Source organism: Carex rostrata, chromosome 6, assembly GCF_964058835.1.
Source record: "Carex rostrata chromosome 6, lpCarRost1.2, whole genome shotgun sequence".
In the NCBI taxonomy this organism is placed as follows: Eukaryota; Viridiplantae; Streptophyta; class Magnoliopsida; order Poales; family Cyperaceae; genus Carex; species Carex rostrata.
Window position 1 is genome coordinate 1,013,346 of NC_135923.1, and position 19,445 is coordinate 1,032,790.

At 34.0% G+C, this 19,445-nt stretch overlaps 2 protein-coding genes across 2 annotated transcripts; one reads left to right on the forward strand and one right to left on the reverse strand.

Moving 5' to 3' along the window:
• The first annotated feature begins 1,405 nt into the window (after nucleotides 1-1,405).
• On the forward strand, nucleotides 1,406-5,884 carry LOC144555526 (putative polyamine transporter At3g13620). The gene is made up of 2 exons (XM_078303905.1): nucleotides 1,406-2,394; nucleotides 5,154-5,884. Exons 1-2 carry the CDS (start codon nucleotides 1,461-1,463, stop codon nucleotides 5,756-5,758), a joined length of 1,539 nt encoding a protein of 512 aa, XP_078160031.1. The 5' UTR covers nucleotides 1,406-1,460; the 3' UTR covers nucleotides 5,759-5,884.
• Nucleotides 5,885-6,367: 483 nt separating this feature from the next.
• Nucleotides 6,368-10,613, reverse strand: LOC144555527 (glucan endo-1,3-beta-glucosidase 2-like). The gene is made up of 5 exons (XM_078303906.1): nucleotides 10,531-10,613; nucleotides 9,054-9,124; nucleotides 8,467-8,730; nucleotides 7,379-7,406; nucleotides 6,368-6,770 (listed from the first exon to the last, which is right to left on the reverse strand). Exons 2-5 carry the CDS (start codon nucleotides 9,115-9,117, stop codon nucleotides 6,521-6,523), a joined length of 606 nt encoding a protein of 201 aa, XP_078160032.1. The 5' UTR covers nucleotides 9,118-9,124; nucleotides 10,531-10,613; the 3' UTR covers nucleotides 6,368-6,520.
• Nucleotides 10,614-19,445: the final 8,832 nt, after the last annotated feature.

Below are 19,445 nucleotides of genomic sequence, written 5' to 3' on the forward strand. Positions count from 1 at the left end.
CAATTTCAGCCACTAGTAGGGAATATATATGGAGATAATTTTGAGAGAGGGCCGTCGGATGAGGCTCTGCGATGTACCTATTTAATCAACACATTGGTCACTCCTGCACTTAACGAGTTTGATGAAGCACAAAGGCTGCAGGCTAGATAGAAGGATGAAGACTTGTACCTATTGTATGATTTGAATACGACTTGCAAGTTAATTTTAATTACTCTTGTATTTCCTACCTAGGGGAACGACTTGTATATGTATGATATATATGTTGTTGAGGCCTATGTTGCTGATGCATATGTGTTGCTGATGCCTATATGTTGTTGATTATATTATATGTTTTAAAAAGGCTAGGCCAGCCTATAATACGGGAATTAATAGTAAATAATAATAATAATAATAATAATTACATATACATTACCATCGGCTCAGAAATTAATGACCCGCTAGAATTATAGGATTTGCCAATGCCAACACAAACAAAACAGATGGGCAAATTAAATATTATTGCAATCGGCTATTGAAATTCAGTAGACAGCATTAATCACATTTGTCGTCGGTTGGCAAAACAAAAGCGATGGCATTGGGTTCGTCAAACCCGATGACCGAACGTGCGCTGTCGATAGTATATTAATTAATGCCATCGGGTTGAGCCGATAGCATATGTACATTTTCTATCATAACGATATGCATCAGTTCAAAACCTAATGACAGAACGTGATTCTAACCGATAACAAAATGTTTCTTTTTGTAGTAGTACCTGGGAGGATACAGATTCTACCAGAGAATGAGATAAAAAAGAAACAATTGTGAAGAAAAATAACATTTCGCTAGTGTGAAGAAAAAAAACAGTTCGCTAGTTCGTTGCGCGCTCCTTAATTGCTTGCCTTAGTTCGCTTCTCCAAACCTATCTCAGTTCGCTGCTTTTCGCAATTTCTAGATGATCGTGCACAGGAGATAGGCTGAATTAAAAGCAAAAGAAGTCTGTGCTTTGAAAAAAAATTGTCTTAAAAGAAATTTTTAATTTGAACATTAAAATAAGTTTATGTACGTAGCATATGGTGCATTATTTGCGCTACATGCGCTATGCATTATTGTGTACTATTATTACTGCTGTAATGATCGTAACTGAATCATCAATTTTTATCTTATAACTTAATATTGAAGATCTGAAAACACTATAACGTCACTATTTAATTAAAACACTGCTCATTAAAAGTACGGTAACGGACATCCTTACTATTAGCTGACGTCATACATGTGGCCGATCAGTACGGACTACAGAACCATAAATTCACATCAACAGTGTTAAGAAGCAACACCATCAATAAATACAGCATGCATGGCAAATAGGCAAAGAAGTGAAGAACTTCCCATTCAAGCTGATCTCTTGTCAAACTTTCTATCTCCTTCACGATCCCAATCCAAAGCTTCACAACACAACCTTGCCCCGTACTCTCCTGCCCAAAATGGAGGCTCAGGAGATACAACTCCAACCTAATCAAACCCAAACTCCATCTCAAATTGATCAAAATGAACTAAGAGGCCAACCAAACCCGATGGACAGCTCGAACTTGCTACCGCAATCCCAAAAATCTTGCACCATTCCAAAACCAATCACCACCGCAAAATCCAGCTCCAACAAGCTCAAACTCATCCCCTTGGTATTTCTTATATATTTCGAGGTTGCCGGTGGTCCTTATGGTGCCGAGCAGTCTGTACAAGCTGCTGGGCCCCTTTACGCCATAATCGGTTTTTTCATATTTCCTTTACTCTGGGGAGTGCCGGAGTCATTAGTCACAGCAGAACTCGCTACGGCATTGCCAGGAAATGGCGGTTTCATTGTATGGGCTGACCGGGCATTTGGTCCATTTTTCGGTTCCCTCATGGGTACCTGGAAGTACCTGAGTTGTGTTATAAACATTGCCGCATACCCTCCAATGTGTGCTGATTATATATCTCGTGCCTATCCTCCAGCTAAAGCCGGCAAGAGCAGGTCGGTCGCTATATCAATATCTGTGGTGCTTCTTTGTTTGTTGAATTACACCGGGTTGTCGGTTGTTGGTTGGGGGGCGGTGGTATTGGCCGTGGTAACACTTGCACCATTTGTTATGATTACTGCATTGGCCATGAAGAGAATTGAGACAAGGAGATGGATGGTTCCAGTGGTAAAGAAGGATTGGAGGTTGTTTTTGAATATCTTGTTTTGGAATTTGAATTATTGGGATAGCGCGAGCACGATGGCTGGAGAGGTAGAGCAGCCTGAGAAGACTTTCCCGAAGGGCCTGATGATTGCAGTGGTGATTTGTTCGGTGAGTTATTTTTTGCCGTTGATGGCTGGCACCGGAGCAATAGACTCGCCACCAGAGGCTTGGGTGAATGGTTACTTTGCTGATGTAGCCGGTAATTAATTTTTTTATGCCATTTTACAAAAGGAGCATGATAATTGTATCTCAAACAAAATCTCCGAATGAGTCTCCCAACTACTTTATGTTTAACTTTCATTTTCGACGCTCATATTCAAGCATTTAAAGCTCTATTTATAAGCATTCACAATGCTACTTACAAGCTTTTAAAACTCTATTTACAAGCATTTAAATTTTAAATCTGAATAATTTTTAACTCCCAACCCCTTTTGTCTTCAAGTCAAAAAAAAAAAAAGATTTTTTTTGCCTCTCTTATTTTTTTTTTTTTTCTGATCATTCTTGTCCATTTTTTCAATGATTTGTGATGAATTTTGCGTTACTCTTTCATCCTGAATTTAGAAATATATTTTTGACGTTTTTTCAGTTGTATATATGAATACATAAGTTCATATAACTCGTGCACATATATATGTATTTATAGAAGTATATGGTTCTAGTTATTCTTTCATTCTGATTTTAGAAAGATTTTCTCAGTAATTTTTCAGTTGTCTGAATACACAAGTTTAGAAAGATTTTCTCAGTATATTTAACGGATTTTCCAAGTATCTTTCTCAGTATAGAAAAAATCTTTCTAAAAACAAATACCCGTGTAGATATATTTAAAAAGTAAGTATCCAGTTGTCAAATATTTTAGAAGGAACAAATTAATATCAAACATTTAAAAATCCGTTATATATAGAAAAGAATCCCCAATTGACCTAAGCTGACAGCCTACCTGTATCCCTCTCTCTTAAACTGTCCTAGTACCATCTCTAACAAATTGTCCATTACATACACCATAAGTTGATCAGATAAACATCAGTATCTTCTTTCTTTCTTTTTTTTTTTTTTTGAGAAATTGAGTAAGGGTCTAGCCTTACTTTCATTAACCATGATCGGTTTAATTAAGTACTCTTAATTATTTCATATCATATATATGTAAGTTAATTAAGTACGTAAAGCGATTATATATATAGAGAGAGAGAGAGAGCGCAAAATTAGAGTGTGGTGTGCTTATCAAGAGATATTGGTGAACACACCTCCAAAAGATTATCGGATTGGCTACGAATTGTGAATCCAAACTATTGAAATCCATGTATTTTGTGAGTGCTGCATGTACATGAAAATTTTTGAAAGTTTCGAATTCATTTAGTACATGGTCAAGCGGTTAAAAAAGTGATAAAAAGTGAATACATAAAACAATTTAAAAAATAACTTTTAAAATATTTATTGTTTTGACCGCTTGACCATGTGCTAAATGAATTCGAAACTTTAAAAATTTTGCATGTATATGCATCACTCACAAAGTACATTAATTTCAATAGTTTGGATTCGTAGGTCAAAGTTAATCCAATAGTCTTTTTGAAAGTGTGCTCACCAACTCTTCTTGGTGAGCACATCACACCCTAATTTTACTCTCTCTCTATCTATATCTATACACACATACGGTAGCAAATTGATGAGGATCTAATATCCGGATTTTGAATTCGCTGCCTCAGAGTGTTAATTGTATTTTGCCATTAGATTAAATGGTGGTTTTTAATTAGTCAATAATATTTGTGTTAATAAGATATAAATTTACTTCAAGCTCTTCTCACGACTTCACAGTTTCTGCGAAGCTTTCAAAAGAATATAAATTTACAATTTTCTGATCGTTTATTTAGTATCTCATTACTTGTGCATAATATTTTAGTTATGCATAATTCACATTTGTCAAATTGGAAATGGTATTTGTAAGTGATGTGGCATGTATTTATTGTTGTGCAGACAGGCCTTTTACTTCACATTTGTTATATTACGATTTGTTATCGTGTTACGGCTCTATATTTGAGTTTTCAAATCATAACGGTCGATCCGAACCGTTTATCTTGTTCTCCATATTAATGTGTTTGGAGACCAAATTTTTCATTTTTTGAAATTTTTTTACTATTTTTTTAGATATTTAGAAAATCACTTGATCTGAAAATTCTGGACCATCCAAAAACAGTGATTTTCAATAAATCTAAAAAAATAATAAAAAAAATTTTAAAAATGTAAAATTTGGTCTCCAAACACATATTAATATGGAGAACAAGATGAATGGTTCGGATCGACCGTTAGGATTTGAAAATTCAAATATAGAGCCGTAGCACGATAACAAATCGTAATATGCATAGTACCATAGACTAACTCTTTTTAATTTACTTGGTACCTTTTATGTTCTTAAATAGAACGACACGTGGCATTTTCTTTTTGATTAAACAGAGAAAGCTCCAAGAGAACAAACATTATTCAAGAATAGAGTGGAAAAAAGGTGTCATGCCATGCTGTGATTAACACAACGTGATTTTGATCTCATGCCGTGTTATATCGTGATCAAGTTAATTTTTCACGTGAGTCACACCGTATCTAAATGTACCATGACCAAAGGTGACTCGCGTGACCATTTGATCATAATTTATGTTAGTTTTAAGATTCATAGTCAAGATCTAACGATCATAATTACACTTGATTCGCATGACCACGAGCCGTGCCGTGACTAGCTAGATTTTTCGCGTGATGTGTTGTGTCGTGCCAAGTTTTCAAAAAATGATCACAGTACGTGAATGAATAGTCACGACACAGGCTCCTCCGTGCCATTTTTCCCACTCTAGTCAAGACCTCTATGAAAATTGTGCTTTTTTGCATATTAAGATAATTATGATTATGTGGGATATATATCATAGTGGAGTAAATTACTATATATGCTCATAAATTTAATGAACATGTATCCTACAGGCATGCTTGGAGGCAACTGGCTGAAATACTGGATCCAGGTTGGTGCTGCGCTATCGTCGATCGGCCTCTATGAGGCTCAACTAAGCAACTGTGTGTTCCTACTACTAGGCATGGCCGACCTGGGCCTTCTCCCGAGCTTCTTTGCCATTCGTGCACCCAAGTTTGACACACCATGGGTCGGCATCCTGCTCTCGTGCCTAATCACACTAACCACCTCATTCCTTCCCTTCGAAGATATTGTTGCCACTGCCAACATTTTGTACAGTCTCGGGATGCTCCTCGAGTTTGCAACCTTCCTTTGGTTGCGCAGGAAGTACCCCGATCTGAAGCGCCCGTACCGTGTGCCCCTGGGTATCACGGGTCTCTGTATCATGTGTCTCTTTCCATCAGTGCTTCTCTGCTATGTCATTACGCTTGCGAGTCGAAAGGTTTTTGTGCTGAGTGCCGTTCTGACTGTAGCTGGGATTGCGGTTCATTTTTTGATGAGGTATTGCCGGTTGAGCGGATTGCTTAATTTCACTGATGGTGAAGGAGAGGTAGAAGAAGAGAAAGAGGAGGAAAGAATAGTGCTTGGACATGAAGAGGAAAACAATGGCGTTGTTTAATTAGAGAGGTTAATTAAACATGCAAACTTGACATTGCATTAGATATTGTTGCTAACTATTATGTACAATTGGTATCAAGTACCAACCATTTTCTTACTAGTATGGGCCTTAATGGGCCTAATGGCCCAGCTTGTAAGTTTTATTATCATAGCCTATAAATAAAGAGGAAAAAGTGCACCGCTTTCAAAAAGCCCTGGCTTGTTTTCTGAGAATGTAAATTTTTTTGTAAATACTTGTTTCCTCCAATCTTTCGTTTTTTTTTTTTTTTTTTCTGTAATTCTCATTTAAATCATTTAATTTAATTTCAATTGTAAATTACAAGCCCTTATTTACCAAAGTTTGTTACTGAAGATTATTCATTTTCGGTGGACCTTACTGCAAATTTTGCTTGAACAATTTTGCACGTTGCATTTTTTTTACCCAAAAAAAACTAAATTAACTCCCTTCACTTTACTTATCACTTGGAAAAATTGTTAAGAGAACTCTCCGCATTCTACTCATGTTTAATTATTTTTTGTGCTCTTAAACTCCACAAGAGAAGCATAAAATAAAATTTAAATAAATGGTGCCATTCCTACAAATATGTAAAAAAAAATACACTACCGTATATGATACATCGGTTTATCAAACCCTCTCCTTTTTTACAACACTAAATCGTTGATCTCTTATGAAACAGGGAAAGCTCATAACTAAATCAAGTACAAAGCCTATGCATTATGAAATTAACTGTACCGAAATGTACCTATCTATCGAACGGCTTTTCTACATGTAACACGAAAGCAAATGCAACAACAGTACCAGATAGGTGGTGTAGATCAGAGCATACAATGAAACAGCATTTCGGGTGCTTTTGGAGTATGTACCATCCGTTGGTGATGTAATACTTGTGTTGCTAAATCCGGTTAGAGTTGATGGTGGTGGTGGAGAGAAAATTGAACTCATTGGATTTGGAGCAAAACTGGTGCTTCCAGTGCTTGTGCTGTTGGTGGTGGTGGTGGTGCTTGATTGAGTGCTGTATCAAAAACAGGATTTTAAATTACAAGTTATTCTAGTGGAAATTGCTAAATTACAAGTTATTTTTCACGAGTGAAGCTATGGTACTATGCATACCGCAGATTGGTCCATACTACTGATCAATATTTTCATTATCAAAGTCTAAATAGTCAATCTCAACTGTTCAAGATGATTTCCGTATAAAAATGTAAATTGTTTAGAATTTGTTTACTAAAAAATAGGCAAATAGAAAATCACTACTTTTGCATGGTCTAGAATTTTTAGATCAAGTGATTTTTTACCTATCTAAAAAAATAAAAAAAAATTCTATTAACTGTAAAATTTAATCTAGAAGTACGTTGTCATACGGAGAGCATGTTGAACGGTTCAAATCGATTGTTTGGACTCTAAAAATTGAGATATTGATCCATAGTATGAACCAATATGCACTATGCATAGTACCGTAGCCTCACTAATTTCTCATTATGAGAGGCGTGGTTGGAAAACTGTTGGTAGATTCTGACAAGTGACAACATAATTAAAGGTTGGTAATGGTGGTGCTGCAAATGAATATGTTTTCTTGAGTGATACACTGGTACTGCAAATGTAATCATAAGTGGAACTCACCTTCCAGCAAAGATGCATGAGCCATGGCCTGAAAAATAAAATTTTGGAAAAGGTGTCAGAAATTCAGGACACAATTTGAAATCAAATTAATAACTACACATTTAAAAGGAGGTTTAATGAGTCGGACTACCGTGAATCAGTGGTATTTCAGCCTAAATACTACCAACTCCAAAACCTACCAAATCGGCTATAAACCGATCTATTTCATGAGTGGTGCGTTTACATGCAAAATTTATAATTTTCTGATTAATTTAGTATCAAGCGGTCAATCAAATGTGAGAATTTTTTTGAGTTAATTTTAATGCATTTATTTTTCATCATTTTTTTTACCACCTGACTTGGTACTAAAATAATTTGAAAAATTATAAATTTTGCATGTAAACGCATCCCTCATAAAGTAGATACTTAGCCCAAAAAATAAAAGTCCCTGTTATTGATCTTTTGCCACTAATGAATAATATAGGTCATTTTCATTTCTTTGAATAATTTCCCTTTTAATTAGTTCTCTCACTATCTCTCATTATCAGTCTCAGCTGTATATCAACAAAAAGTAGTCCAACTCAATATGTCCCAATTGCAACCAAACAAACAAAACAAATCATCATGTCAGCATCAGGTACCAAATTTAATTAAGAGTTTAATTAAATTTACTAGGACAATTAGACAAAATAGAGAAGCCAATAACTTCTCATGACTTCTCTTCAGCTATTACCTTATACAGTTATAATCATTGGATCTATTTTTTTTTATTTGGCTTTTCAAAAAAAAAAAAAAGTATTACTAACTAAATGTCACAATCAAACTTTCAGTAGAACAAACTTAAAGGAAGTTAATGTGTTTGTTTGGTTTGGAAGTCAGGTACAATTGTGCTTGTAAAATTGCAATTCATTAGGAGGAAAAAAAATTATTTTTACAGATTTTGATTCCAATAAATTCATGAGGAACAAAATCACTGTTTGACCTTGTTTTCCTCTCTATCTGTTATTCCTTTGTTTTACTCTATTGGTAATTTATCCAAGCTCATTATTATAAATAAGTTTAAGAATGACATGGAAAATTAAAAACAAAATGAGGATTATAGAACTTACTTGGATCAGTAGTGGTGGTTGTTGCCGTACCATTGAAGTTACAGGTGCCACCGGATGATCCGGCCTTGTGGTAATAATCATTATACGCATAAGAAGCCAATTCGACTAGATTATTCGCCTCATAACAAGCTTGACCCTGTTGTATGAGCGAACAGTCGGCTCCACCACTACCACATGCCCAATTCAAACCATCCTGTAGTGCAGTTGTATCTGCTGTGGCAATCGCCACACAGAACGTCCCGCCCGTGCTTGACGAATTTTGAGCTTAATTTATATAATAAAATGTGGAATGTGTTAGTTTTAGGTGCCTCAATAGTCATTTTGGTGTTGTTAAATATTAACAAATTATTGGGTCTTAGTGCAAATGTGGATTCTCTTTTGTAATTGTGGGTCATTTCCGTTTCCAATATAAATTTGCATATTCCTTTCTGAATTTAAGTTCTTCCTTCATGAATTTCATTTTTTTCTTTTCACCCAGGGGCTAAACTATCGTACGTATTGAAGTTGCATCGCCTTATTTGGGACGAGTTGATAATGAAAATGAAATTATTAAAAAAACTTATGGAGAAAATTTAGTTCGAAAGTACCTGATCCAACCGAAATAAGAGAGATAAGCAAGAGTATGCATATCCAGCATCTTGTAGGCAACATCTTGTATCTAAACATATATACAAAGAATAAAATTATATTAAATTAGACAAAGCCTAATACATAGTTACCCAATTTGAAGTTATAATGGTGCTATTGGGTATAAGAATGTGTGATCATAAGAGATATGAAATAAGTGTACAGGAAGTGCTATTAAATGAGATATTAAATATGTTTGAGATTGGTCAGGGAAAAAAAGATATGAGAAAAGAGCAATGTTCAAACTTTGGCCAACCACTGGTGAGGAAGTTGGTACAACTAACTGTTTCTGTACTTGAGCAGGATAATATTGAATAGATATTATTTTTGTTCTGATGCTGATCACAAGTCATGGTTTCTTCTTAACAGAAAGAGATTAGGTCCAAGCTAAATATGTCTTCAAATTCCAAACAAACATGACCAGAAAAAAAAAATCACATGTTGTGGTACAAAAAAAAAAGAAGAAAAACTATGAATTTAAGCCAACAAATTAGTTATGAACAACTAGTTGCGGTACCAGTGTTGTAAATAACGGTATGTGGTTGTTAGACAGACATAATCTACCAAGCAATTAATTGGGAATAATCGGCCGATTAATCAGAAAAATCCGTGACGATTTAGTTGCAGTCAATGATTAATCGACCTAAACGGCCGTTTTTTACAACACTGGGTGGAGCAATGGAAATTAATTTAGAAAGACAGAGTAAGATGTGTACTAATGTTTGGTATTGTTAGGCAAAGATGAAAGCCATTTGAGTACCAAAAGTGCAAGGACAGAAACTCTCTACCAATCATTAGTTGAACAAAAATTGAAAATCATTCAAATTGATCATTGTCATTAAAAAGAGTTGGCTATTCAATTCCTTTTCAGAATTTCATAAACAAAGGAAATTGGCACTAACCAAGGATTCAAAGTTAGGCATCATATATTCTGGCAAAAAGTATTATGTAAATATTTTTTCTGGTTCAGGTTCAATTTGGCTGTTTTTATCTCTAAGGAAAAAAGTCAAATTAATATAAAACTTTGCATGGCTGTTTTATCTACAAGGAAAAAGTTAAATTACTATTAAACTTTGCATGGCTGTTTTTATCTATAAGGAAAAGGTTAAATTAATATTAAACTTTGCATGCAGGACAAAGGTAGGACTAATGCTTTTGTCACATTGTCATACCAGTTGAATATTTTCTTCATTTTAAATAATAAAAATTTACCAACCATTCAATCCACAATACACATCAAAGAAAAAAGTAAACAAAATTTGTACAACTAAAACTGAAAAATCAGAAAATGCAATAGAAGTTACTATTACCAAGCAGCTGTTGAACAGAGTATATATATATACAATTCTTTCTCAGAACTCTTGATTACAAACTGATGAATTCAGAGATTTTTTTCTATTAAATAATGGTGTTAATGTTCTATGTATACACGTCTACCTTTCCTTAGATTGCACTGAAGAAACAATTCTTGTACAATCCAGGGAGAGAAGAATTTTGCTTTTCTGATAACAGAGGCAAGATACTTGGTCTTATTCTGAGCTTCTGTTTAATTCTATCTTTTTAATTTTTGTTTTATGACTTGCCTTTCTATGACAGTGACAGCAAGTTCACTGTTATTCAATATACAGATTCGATTATTCTTCAATAATACATGTTTTATTTTTCATAAAAAAAAGCATAAAATTGGAGAAATAAATTATATATGAAATCTTTGGTTCCAATTATATATAGGGGAACAGACAGAGACTCAAACGATAAGAAGCTTTGAAATTTCCAATTTTTTGAATTTGAGTTGAAAAAACTTTGAAAAATCTAAATAGGAAAAAGAAATAGTTTATAAGAAGAGAAAAAATAACAGATAATAATACTCAGAAACAAGCATTAATTCAACAGAAAAAAATAAAAAAAAAAGCTACTTGCCTGAAATCCTAAATTTCTCTCTTGTTCAAGCTCCACACACACTTCCCACTAGAGGGTTAAGAATATAGAGAGAGAGAGAGAGAGAGAGACTGGAGGCTCCAGTTATACCCTTTCTCTATATCGAAGCCGATAGCTATATTAGCACGCAGTCAGAACTCTCTCTGTCTATCTATCCCCTTCTCAGCACAGCACAAAACAAAACAAAACAAAAAAGAGAAATTATGAGAATAGAAGGTGCTAGTAACAGTCTATTTTTGTCACAGTGGAGAAAATAAAAGTGATCAGATCAGGTTGAGGTTCAGGTCTGGGGTTAATACGTCACATCTCTCTCTGATTTGAAAGAGGAAAGTGATTTTATAGTCCCTTAAAAAGTAGATAATTAATTAATTTAATTGTTTAATTCTAGTGTAAATGTGAATGATAATTTAGTGCACGCACGGCTAGTCGGCTACGGCCGCCTAACGGCTGCTTTATCTGCTGACATGTGTGCGGTGCGTGTGTTTTTGTGAGAAAGCGTTAAAGAAAGCATCACCAATGCAACCTTTTATTCTTTCTTTTTATCTCTTCTACTTTAATTGACTCATCCGTTTTCTCTTAATTAGTTCGGTGCCACCTTCAAATTAGAACGCAAAGTGTGCTACGCCTGTGTGTGTGTGTGTGGCTGCTGCCAGCATGGCCTGGTCAGATAGTCGTCTAAGCAAAGTTTCGTAATTTCATTTTTTAAAACAACTTTTATTTTATATTAAATCGAACAAAAATTACTTTTTCTTTCCAACAAAATGCATTCACAAATTACACGTCTAAATTTTTTTCGTGTTTTATAATTAAAGAGTTCGACTAGTATGAAATTCATTTCATACTGTTTAAATCAATTTATTTTATGAGTGATGCATTTATATGCAATTTTTTTTTTCTAGTTATTTTAGTATCAAGTCAAGTGATCAAAAATAGTGGAAAATCAATGCATTAAAATTAACTTCAAAAGTTTCACATTTGACCGTTCGATTTAATACTAAATAAATTTGAAAAATTATAAATTTTGTATTTAAACTCACAACTAATAAAAGTAGATCGGTTTGAACAATTTGAATTTACTGTTTGAAGTCAATTTGATAAATTTTAGAGTTAATGGTATATAGAATAAAATGACACTAATATCATAGCCAAACTTAGATTAGTGATCAATTAAATTAAGAATGATTTTTTTTTAAGGAATTAAAAATGTCTTTCATTTATAAAGTAGAAGAGAACTCAAATTAAGACACACACGATGCATGGACAGTAACATCTTTGAATCATCCTGATATATGTTAATATATATAGCCACATCAAAAATGCAACGCATTAAAAACTCTTATGAACTTAGTCGTATTCTCAAGTAGTGCAATATCATCATTAATTATTAGAGCATAATAAATATATTTGAGCAAAACTAGTTAGGGTGTGATGTGCACATTTCTAAAAAGTTATTGGATTGACTTTGAACTACGAATCCAATCCGTTGAATTCATGTATTTCGTGAGTGATACATTTACATGCAAAAATTTTAAAGTTTCAAATTCATTTAGCGCATGGTCAAGCGGTCAAAACAATGAACATTTTATAAGTTATTTTTTAAATTGTTTTATATATTCGTTTTTCATTATTTTTTTGATCGCTTGATCAAGTACTAAATGAATTCGAAACTTTAAAAATTTTGCATGTACATGAATTTCAACGGTTTAGATTTCTAATTCGAAGTCAATCCGATAACTTTTTGGAGGTATGTTCACCAACCCCTCTTGATGAGCACATCACACTCTAGTTTTGCTCAATATGTTTTCCAATTCATGAGATCATCTAAAACATTAAATATGATCAAGGGTGAACTAGAGTGGAAAAAATGGCACTGCAGAGTCGGCTCCATCACGGAACGGCACGGCACGTGTGTCAGTTACGTACACCGTGACTCGCGTGTCCTGTGCCGTGACTATTCACGTGTCGTGACCATCTTTTGAAACTTTGGCACGGCACAACATGTGAAAAATCTAATCACGGTAAGGCACGGCACGTAGTCACGCGAGTCACGTGTAATTAGGACCATTAGATATTGATTAAATAGTGAATCTTGAATAAACTAACTTAAATTATGATTAAATGGTTACGCGAGTCATGCGAGACACGTTTGGTCACGGCACGTTTGGGCACGGTGTGACTCAAGTGGCGTGATCATTTGCGTGCCGTGATCACTCCTTGTTATTTTTGTCAAGCACGGAACGGCACGGCATGTGAAAGTACGTTTTTTCCACTCTAGGTTGAACCAAACACTTCTCATTTGCTACACTTGTAATATAAATTTTCAAATGTAAAAAATTTTATAATATGGTTTGTCGTGATTTTATTCGTGCATTTAAATAAGGAAGCAGCTAACAGTCCCCCAACTCCAATCCCCCAAAAATTCCCGAATATTTTCAACTAATTATGTAAACATCAATACTAAATTCTGTAAACTAATTCAACAAATCCTGTAAACATAAAAACGCGTGAAAGCTGTTGGGGACCACCTTCTGTGAACATACACATAATATCCTGTAAATATACACATATTACCCTGTAAACATACACATATTATCCTATAAACATACACATATAATTCTGTAAACATACATATTGTACTTGAAATTATAGCAGTTGAAATTATGGCAGTTAAAAACGCGTCAGAACTAAGCTAAAAAGGGAAGGCTTTTATACACGGAGATTTTTGAGGGAATGTAGCCCGGGGGACATTACCTTTTCTCTTTAAATAAATAATAAAAGAAGGATATATAAATTAAGAAAGAAAGAAAGAATCCTGACCAAACAAATTTTGGCGGCTTGTATATGTCTGAATGTTGTCTAAAGAAATTAGTTGGTTTGTCACAATCGGAAATAATGGAACGTTCTACCTCTTATCACTTTTGTAACTAATATCATTATAATTATAATTAATTAATATAGTCTACATGAGTCCAAATCTAAGCCTCTTTTTTTTTTTTTAAATTTTAAAACGATTTCGGTTTGTGCGTCGTCCTTCACCCTACAAGCGGATAAAAAAGACTTTTACTAATTTAAAATTTAAAGTTTACTTACTTTGTACGTAAATAAATAAATTATTAATTTAGTGACAGAAACAATATTTTGCGTGTGGGATTTTTACAGATTCGAAAATTATCATTGGTGTGGATAGTGATTGTCACCGATTTTTTAGAAATTAAAAAAATATTTTCTAACCGAAATAGAAGGATTGTGATTAATTTTTTTTAAAATGTATGACACGGTGCCATGAATTTGATTCGGCCACAATGAACACACATATATCAAACCACACCAAAAATGAGAATAATATATAGTCACACCGCACCATTGGTGGGTGTGAGCAAGTTTCAAGCATTCACAACACACTAATTTAAAATTTTGAAAAAAGATTTACACCGCATTAGTGGGATCAGATTTATTTCTGCATTAGTGGTATACATATATACTAGTGTGTGACAAGTTAATGGGGTGTAAAGCATGTCTTCATATTAACAATGCATCATTTCAAAAATTAACATAATTTTTTATTTCTAAATAAAATATCTATATTTACGGTACAATTTTTTTTTTAAAAATAAAGATGATTTTCAAATCATTCGGCTCTAAATATTTTAAAAAAGAAGTCGCATTTAAATTTCCGATCTACAACTACATTAAAGATTGATTCTCAATGGTATATAATTTAGATTGAAGCAATTTATGTTGCAAATGTATTACAAATTTTTCTTAAATTAATGGTTAATTAGTTGATAGCACACGAAGACTATAAAAAAATTATGTGATTAGTGTGATTGGGAAGGTACATGTTATTGTTAGCCAACAAAAAGAAAGAGAAAAATATATATATAGATGTTCCTCACCAAATCCTCATTTTTTTACTTGGGAATAAAATGTCCCTTTCCAACAATTCAAGTTTGATTAGACCTCTCTTCAAATTAATTAGCTCTGATTGGATTCAAAGTGGCCCCACATTGCAGCGAGTAGAAAATATTAATTTATTATACATTACGGAGTTCAAATGTCTCATATTTTTTATAATAGAACTGTGTTGTACATTCTTATCTTTATTTTTAAAGTTCAAACAGTCAATCTGAAACGTTTAACATGATATGTATTAAATGTACTTGGACACCAAATTTTATATTTGCAAATTTATTATTATTTTTTTTATAAATATGTATAAAATTATTATTTTGTATGGTCTAAAATTTTCTGAGAAATAATAATTTTGATAATTATGCACCGGTCTAAAAAGAATAGTAAAAGATTTATTCTTCTTTTGAATAAGAGATCCGGGATAGGGATCAAAAGCCTTTAGATTTTAGAACAACATGCATGCATGGCTCTAATCATCCATTTGAACTGTTTCAAAAGAGCCTTTATTTCTTAGGAATCAACTTTTATAGGCGGAGCTAATAATAGCCTAAGATGGATTTCCAATATTCTTTAAACCTTAGCCGTGAATTTATTGCTAGGCCTCATATGCGTTAGCCCAAAATTATTGGCCCAACTTTTTGCTGCTTTTGTATAGTTCAAAGAATCTACAATTTATCCGCCTATATATTCCGCAACTTTTTTTTCTTTTTTTTTTATCCAAGAGAGAGAGAGTTAGCTTGAAAAAATGTTAGTATAGTTTGCATGGAAGGTGAATTAATTTTTTATTTTTATAATTTCTTTTACACTCTGACTCCATTAGATGATGACAGAAACAACATTCGGATTGTTGATGAGATCTCAATGCACAAAAAGCCAACAAATGATTGACTTTGCAATTGACATATATATAATATTATCGCTAAAAGGACAAACAATTGGACACACATTTCTCTTGATACAATGGGAAAATGATGGAAGACATGTTTTCATCCTTAGAATAAGCCATCTTGGATCGCACTATCGGGCTTAATTAATTGGCAGTGTAAGAGCATCTACATCCGTGAAATTTTTGGAGTTTATAAATAACTGTTAACTAATTTCTAGAAATTTTGTCTCTAAAAGTTTCTAAACTCCCACATCCCTGAAACTAAAATTAGAGTTTCTTAATTGCCACATCATCAAATAAATTAAAGGAGAAAAGAATTTCAGCGAATTATTTGGTCACGTCAGAGTTTATAAACAGTTTCTTATTAAGAAACTTTGGAGCAAAGTTGCTAAATAAGAAACCCATCTGCATCTCTGAAACTGATTTAGAAACTACCACATCAGATTAGAAACTCCAAGAATTTCAGAGATGTAAATACTCTAATTATTTCACTCTTTCAAACTTCATACACAGTATTGCCACATATTTGACCGACTTGTCTCCTTTTTTGCAATACTCTCATGTACAGTAGGAACCCAAAAGTCTCATAGATCGATCATGTAGGAAGGAAAATAGAAGATCTCAAGTAAGAGTCTTTCATGAAGGAAAATAAAAAGGTCTCCATAGTCTTACAGTAAAAGGCTCTTATGGAGCTTAATTTATTTCTAACTTAATCGGTTTTATGAGTATTTTAACTTAAAAAGGTTTCATGAATGCCATGTCAGTTTGACTTTCATGAGTATTTTGCTGAAAAAAAAAGAATACTAATTAACCAACAATTATGTAGCATTTTATGACCAATTCAGACCCGCAGTCCGTTTATTACTATCATGAATTCGCTTCAACAACTCGTAGCACTTGGCCTCAGAATATATTGTTTCATTTTCATATATGCTCAGCTCATGAGCTTAAAGCTTGTGTACTTTTACTATGCGCCATATGGTTCGAACTTTGTTACATTCCACAAAATAGAAATTCTGCACATAGAAGGTGGGATAAAAGATGGGCATGAGATTTGTAAAATCAATTGGCAAAAGTATTTCAACTCCAACAGTTGTGGAATGATGATTTCAAACTCATTGTTTGTTGTTCTATTTCAACTCCAACAGTTGTGGAATGATGATTTCAAACCGTATTTATGTTAACTGGTACAATCACGTACCTATCGGGACCTTCAATTAATGTTGCATATTTAGCCCTTTAATTGATATACCTAATTTAGAAAGATGGTTGATGTGAATAATTTACCAGCAAACACCGCTTCTTGCACGGTTTCACTCCTTCTGTACTATCCTGCTCTCCAGCTGCCAATTTCATTTCCTTTTGTTATTCACTGCTCTCCAACTCTTGGGTTGTCTACATCACATTTAAATAACAAAAGGAAGTAAAACTTCAGATATTATATAATGATTTCATCTCCAATAGCTGTGAAATGATGATCTCAAGTTCATTATTTGTTGTACTCTGCATGAAACAATACTTGGATGAATTGTCTTACATTATGTACGTACCCTGATATAATATCTACTAAAAACAATGGAGATGTGAAGTATATTATCTTTGTTACTTCCTCTATTCTCCAATTATTCTTCAGCCACATATTTCTAATTTAAATTTTGAAAGCAAGCACTTCCAGTTATCTAGTTAATATTGGTACCTCCAGTTTAATTGTGATCTCAAGTTTATGAGGGGAGATGAGTTGAATCTATGTGCTAAAAAAATATTGAAACGCGTTCTATTAAAATAAAGTAATACAATTCAGTTTATGTGCTTATGATCTATGTAGCAATGATCAATCAGATAAAACGAAAAGACAATGAAACCCACCAGTGAAGTTTAACTTAATTCTGAGCGATCGAGTTTGGTACAACATGACAAATATGCTGCAGTTATGAAGGAATGGGGATAAAAGTTATTAGTTCTCGACACTTGCTATATTAATGACTGCATGCAGTTCTGCATTGTAATAATTAGGAAAATTGTATGGACGCAATTCAATAGTTGGGGATGTATTACAATGGCAATAACTAATTGTAACAAATAAGTGGAAGAATGAAGTAGATGCAGATATGTCTCGGTTTAATTGCGTAACCCATTGGAGAAATGGCAGACACAACTACAAGCAGTGTGTACATCGGAGTAGGGAAAAAAATAGTGAGTTGACAATGTAAGTAGTAGTTAGATGTATGAAATGTAAATGTTAGAATACAGCATGTTGTGACCTGTGAGTTGTTTAGTTTGGGGAAAAGTAAAAAAAAAAACATAGAAAAAGAAGGGAAGAAATGGAAAAATAAGACAATAAAGTTGTAGAAACTGATTTTTTTCATTGATTTTCCACTAGATAGTAGTTACAATTACAAAAGAGTGGAACAAAAGTAGTGGGTAAGTACAATGTTAGAGCTAGTTAGTTGCACATTGAGTCTTTACATGAGAGGATGGGTGCATGATTCACATTTCAAATCTCAGTAAGATTGGCGCGAGTTGTCCTTCAGCTACATGGCTTGCGGCTTGCACATTGTTAGTTGAGGAAGACGTCTCATTTGGCCTAGGCAGCTGCAGTAGATGGAGATGGGTAGTGCAAAGCAATACATTCATATTCTTCAGGTATTGGAGACAATTCTCGAGCATAGTAATTTGGCAGCGTTGTTTTGTGGTCTTGTTATGCAGCTCTCTCATATGAGCATTGTTCTTCATAGGGTCAAACATGTGAGAGTGCATCATCTTGTCAAACAAGTTGCTGAAGTCAAGTCTGAACTGGTATATTTTGTCATAAAGGCGGCAGATTGTGTCTCGCGCTTGGTCGAGCTAGTTTGCCAAGTATTCATCGACGGATTGCTAAACCCTTTTGGTATGGCTGATGATGTGAGTGTTGAAGTATGTTGTGATGTGATCGTCTCCAATGTAGTATGCCTGAAGGAAACGCAAGGCCATTCGAGAAGCAAGGTCTTCTGCTATCAGAATGTTATCCTTGAATGGTGAGTGTGGAAAGTTTTGGCAAATGCTAGTACATGTGGATGTTTGATGTAGACTGTTACAAGCACCACGGTGAGCCCACAAATGTCAGTTTCATAATGGTAAGTGGGTAGGTCGAGGCATAAGTGGATTGCAAGTTTGGTTAGGAGTTGACGGGCTTGGAGGGGCATTAAAGTCATGCTGTTGGTGTGCTGTTGGGTAGTTGGGGAAATTTTATATGAGAGATTGACAAGGGACTGGTGGGGAGTGTGATTTTAATGGAGGGTTGTTACATCACAAGTGGTAGTTATAGTGAAAATTAGATATAGGATTTCTGGGGGATATGGAGGTTAGTCTGATTTAAATAGTTGGAGGGCGGATATATTTAGGAGGTAAAAGAGGAGAGAGAGAGAGAGAAGTGTTTGAATGATTGTAATTTTCATTAATTCAGAAATGGTACAGAGTCTTGTTTATATAGCTACAACTCAATCATCTTGATAACTATCTAACAAACTCTAACTAACTCATTTCTATCTAACTAATCTTTCTGTTACAACAAGCTGTTACATCTATAATCACGGCTCTAATACCCCCCCCCCCCCCCGCAAGCTCATGCTGGTGGTAC

Coding starts and splice junctions, on each gene's coding strand:
- LOC144555526 (XM_078303905.1), top strand. CDS start 1,461: ATGGAGGCTCAGGAGATACAACTCCAACCTAATCAAACCCAAACTCCA. Junction 2,395..5,153: donor TTACTTTGCTGATGTAGCCG/GTAATTAATTTT, acceptor TGTATCCTACAG/GCATGCTTGGAGGCAACTGG.
- LOC144555527 (XM_078303906.1), bottom strand. CDS start 9,117: ATGTTGCCTACAAGATGCTGGATATGCATACTCTTGCTTATCTCTCTT. Junction 8,731..9,053: donor TCTTATTTCGGTTGGATCAG/GTACTTTCGAAC, acceptor ATATAAATTAAG/CTCAAAATTCGTCAAGCACG. Junction 6,771..7,378: donor TCATGCATCTTTGCTGGAAG/GTGAGTTCCACT, acceptor TTTTTGATACAG/CACTCAATCAAGCACCACCA.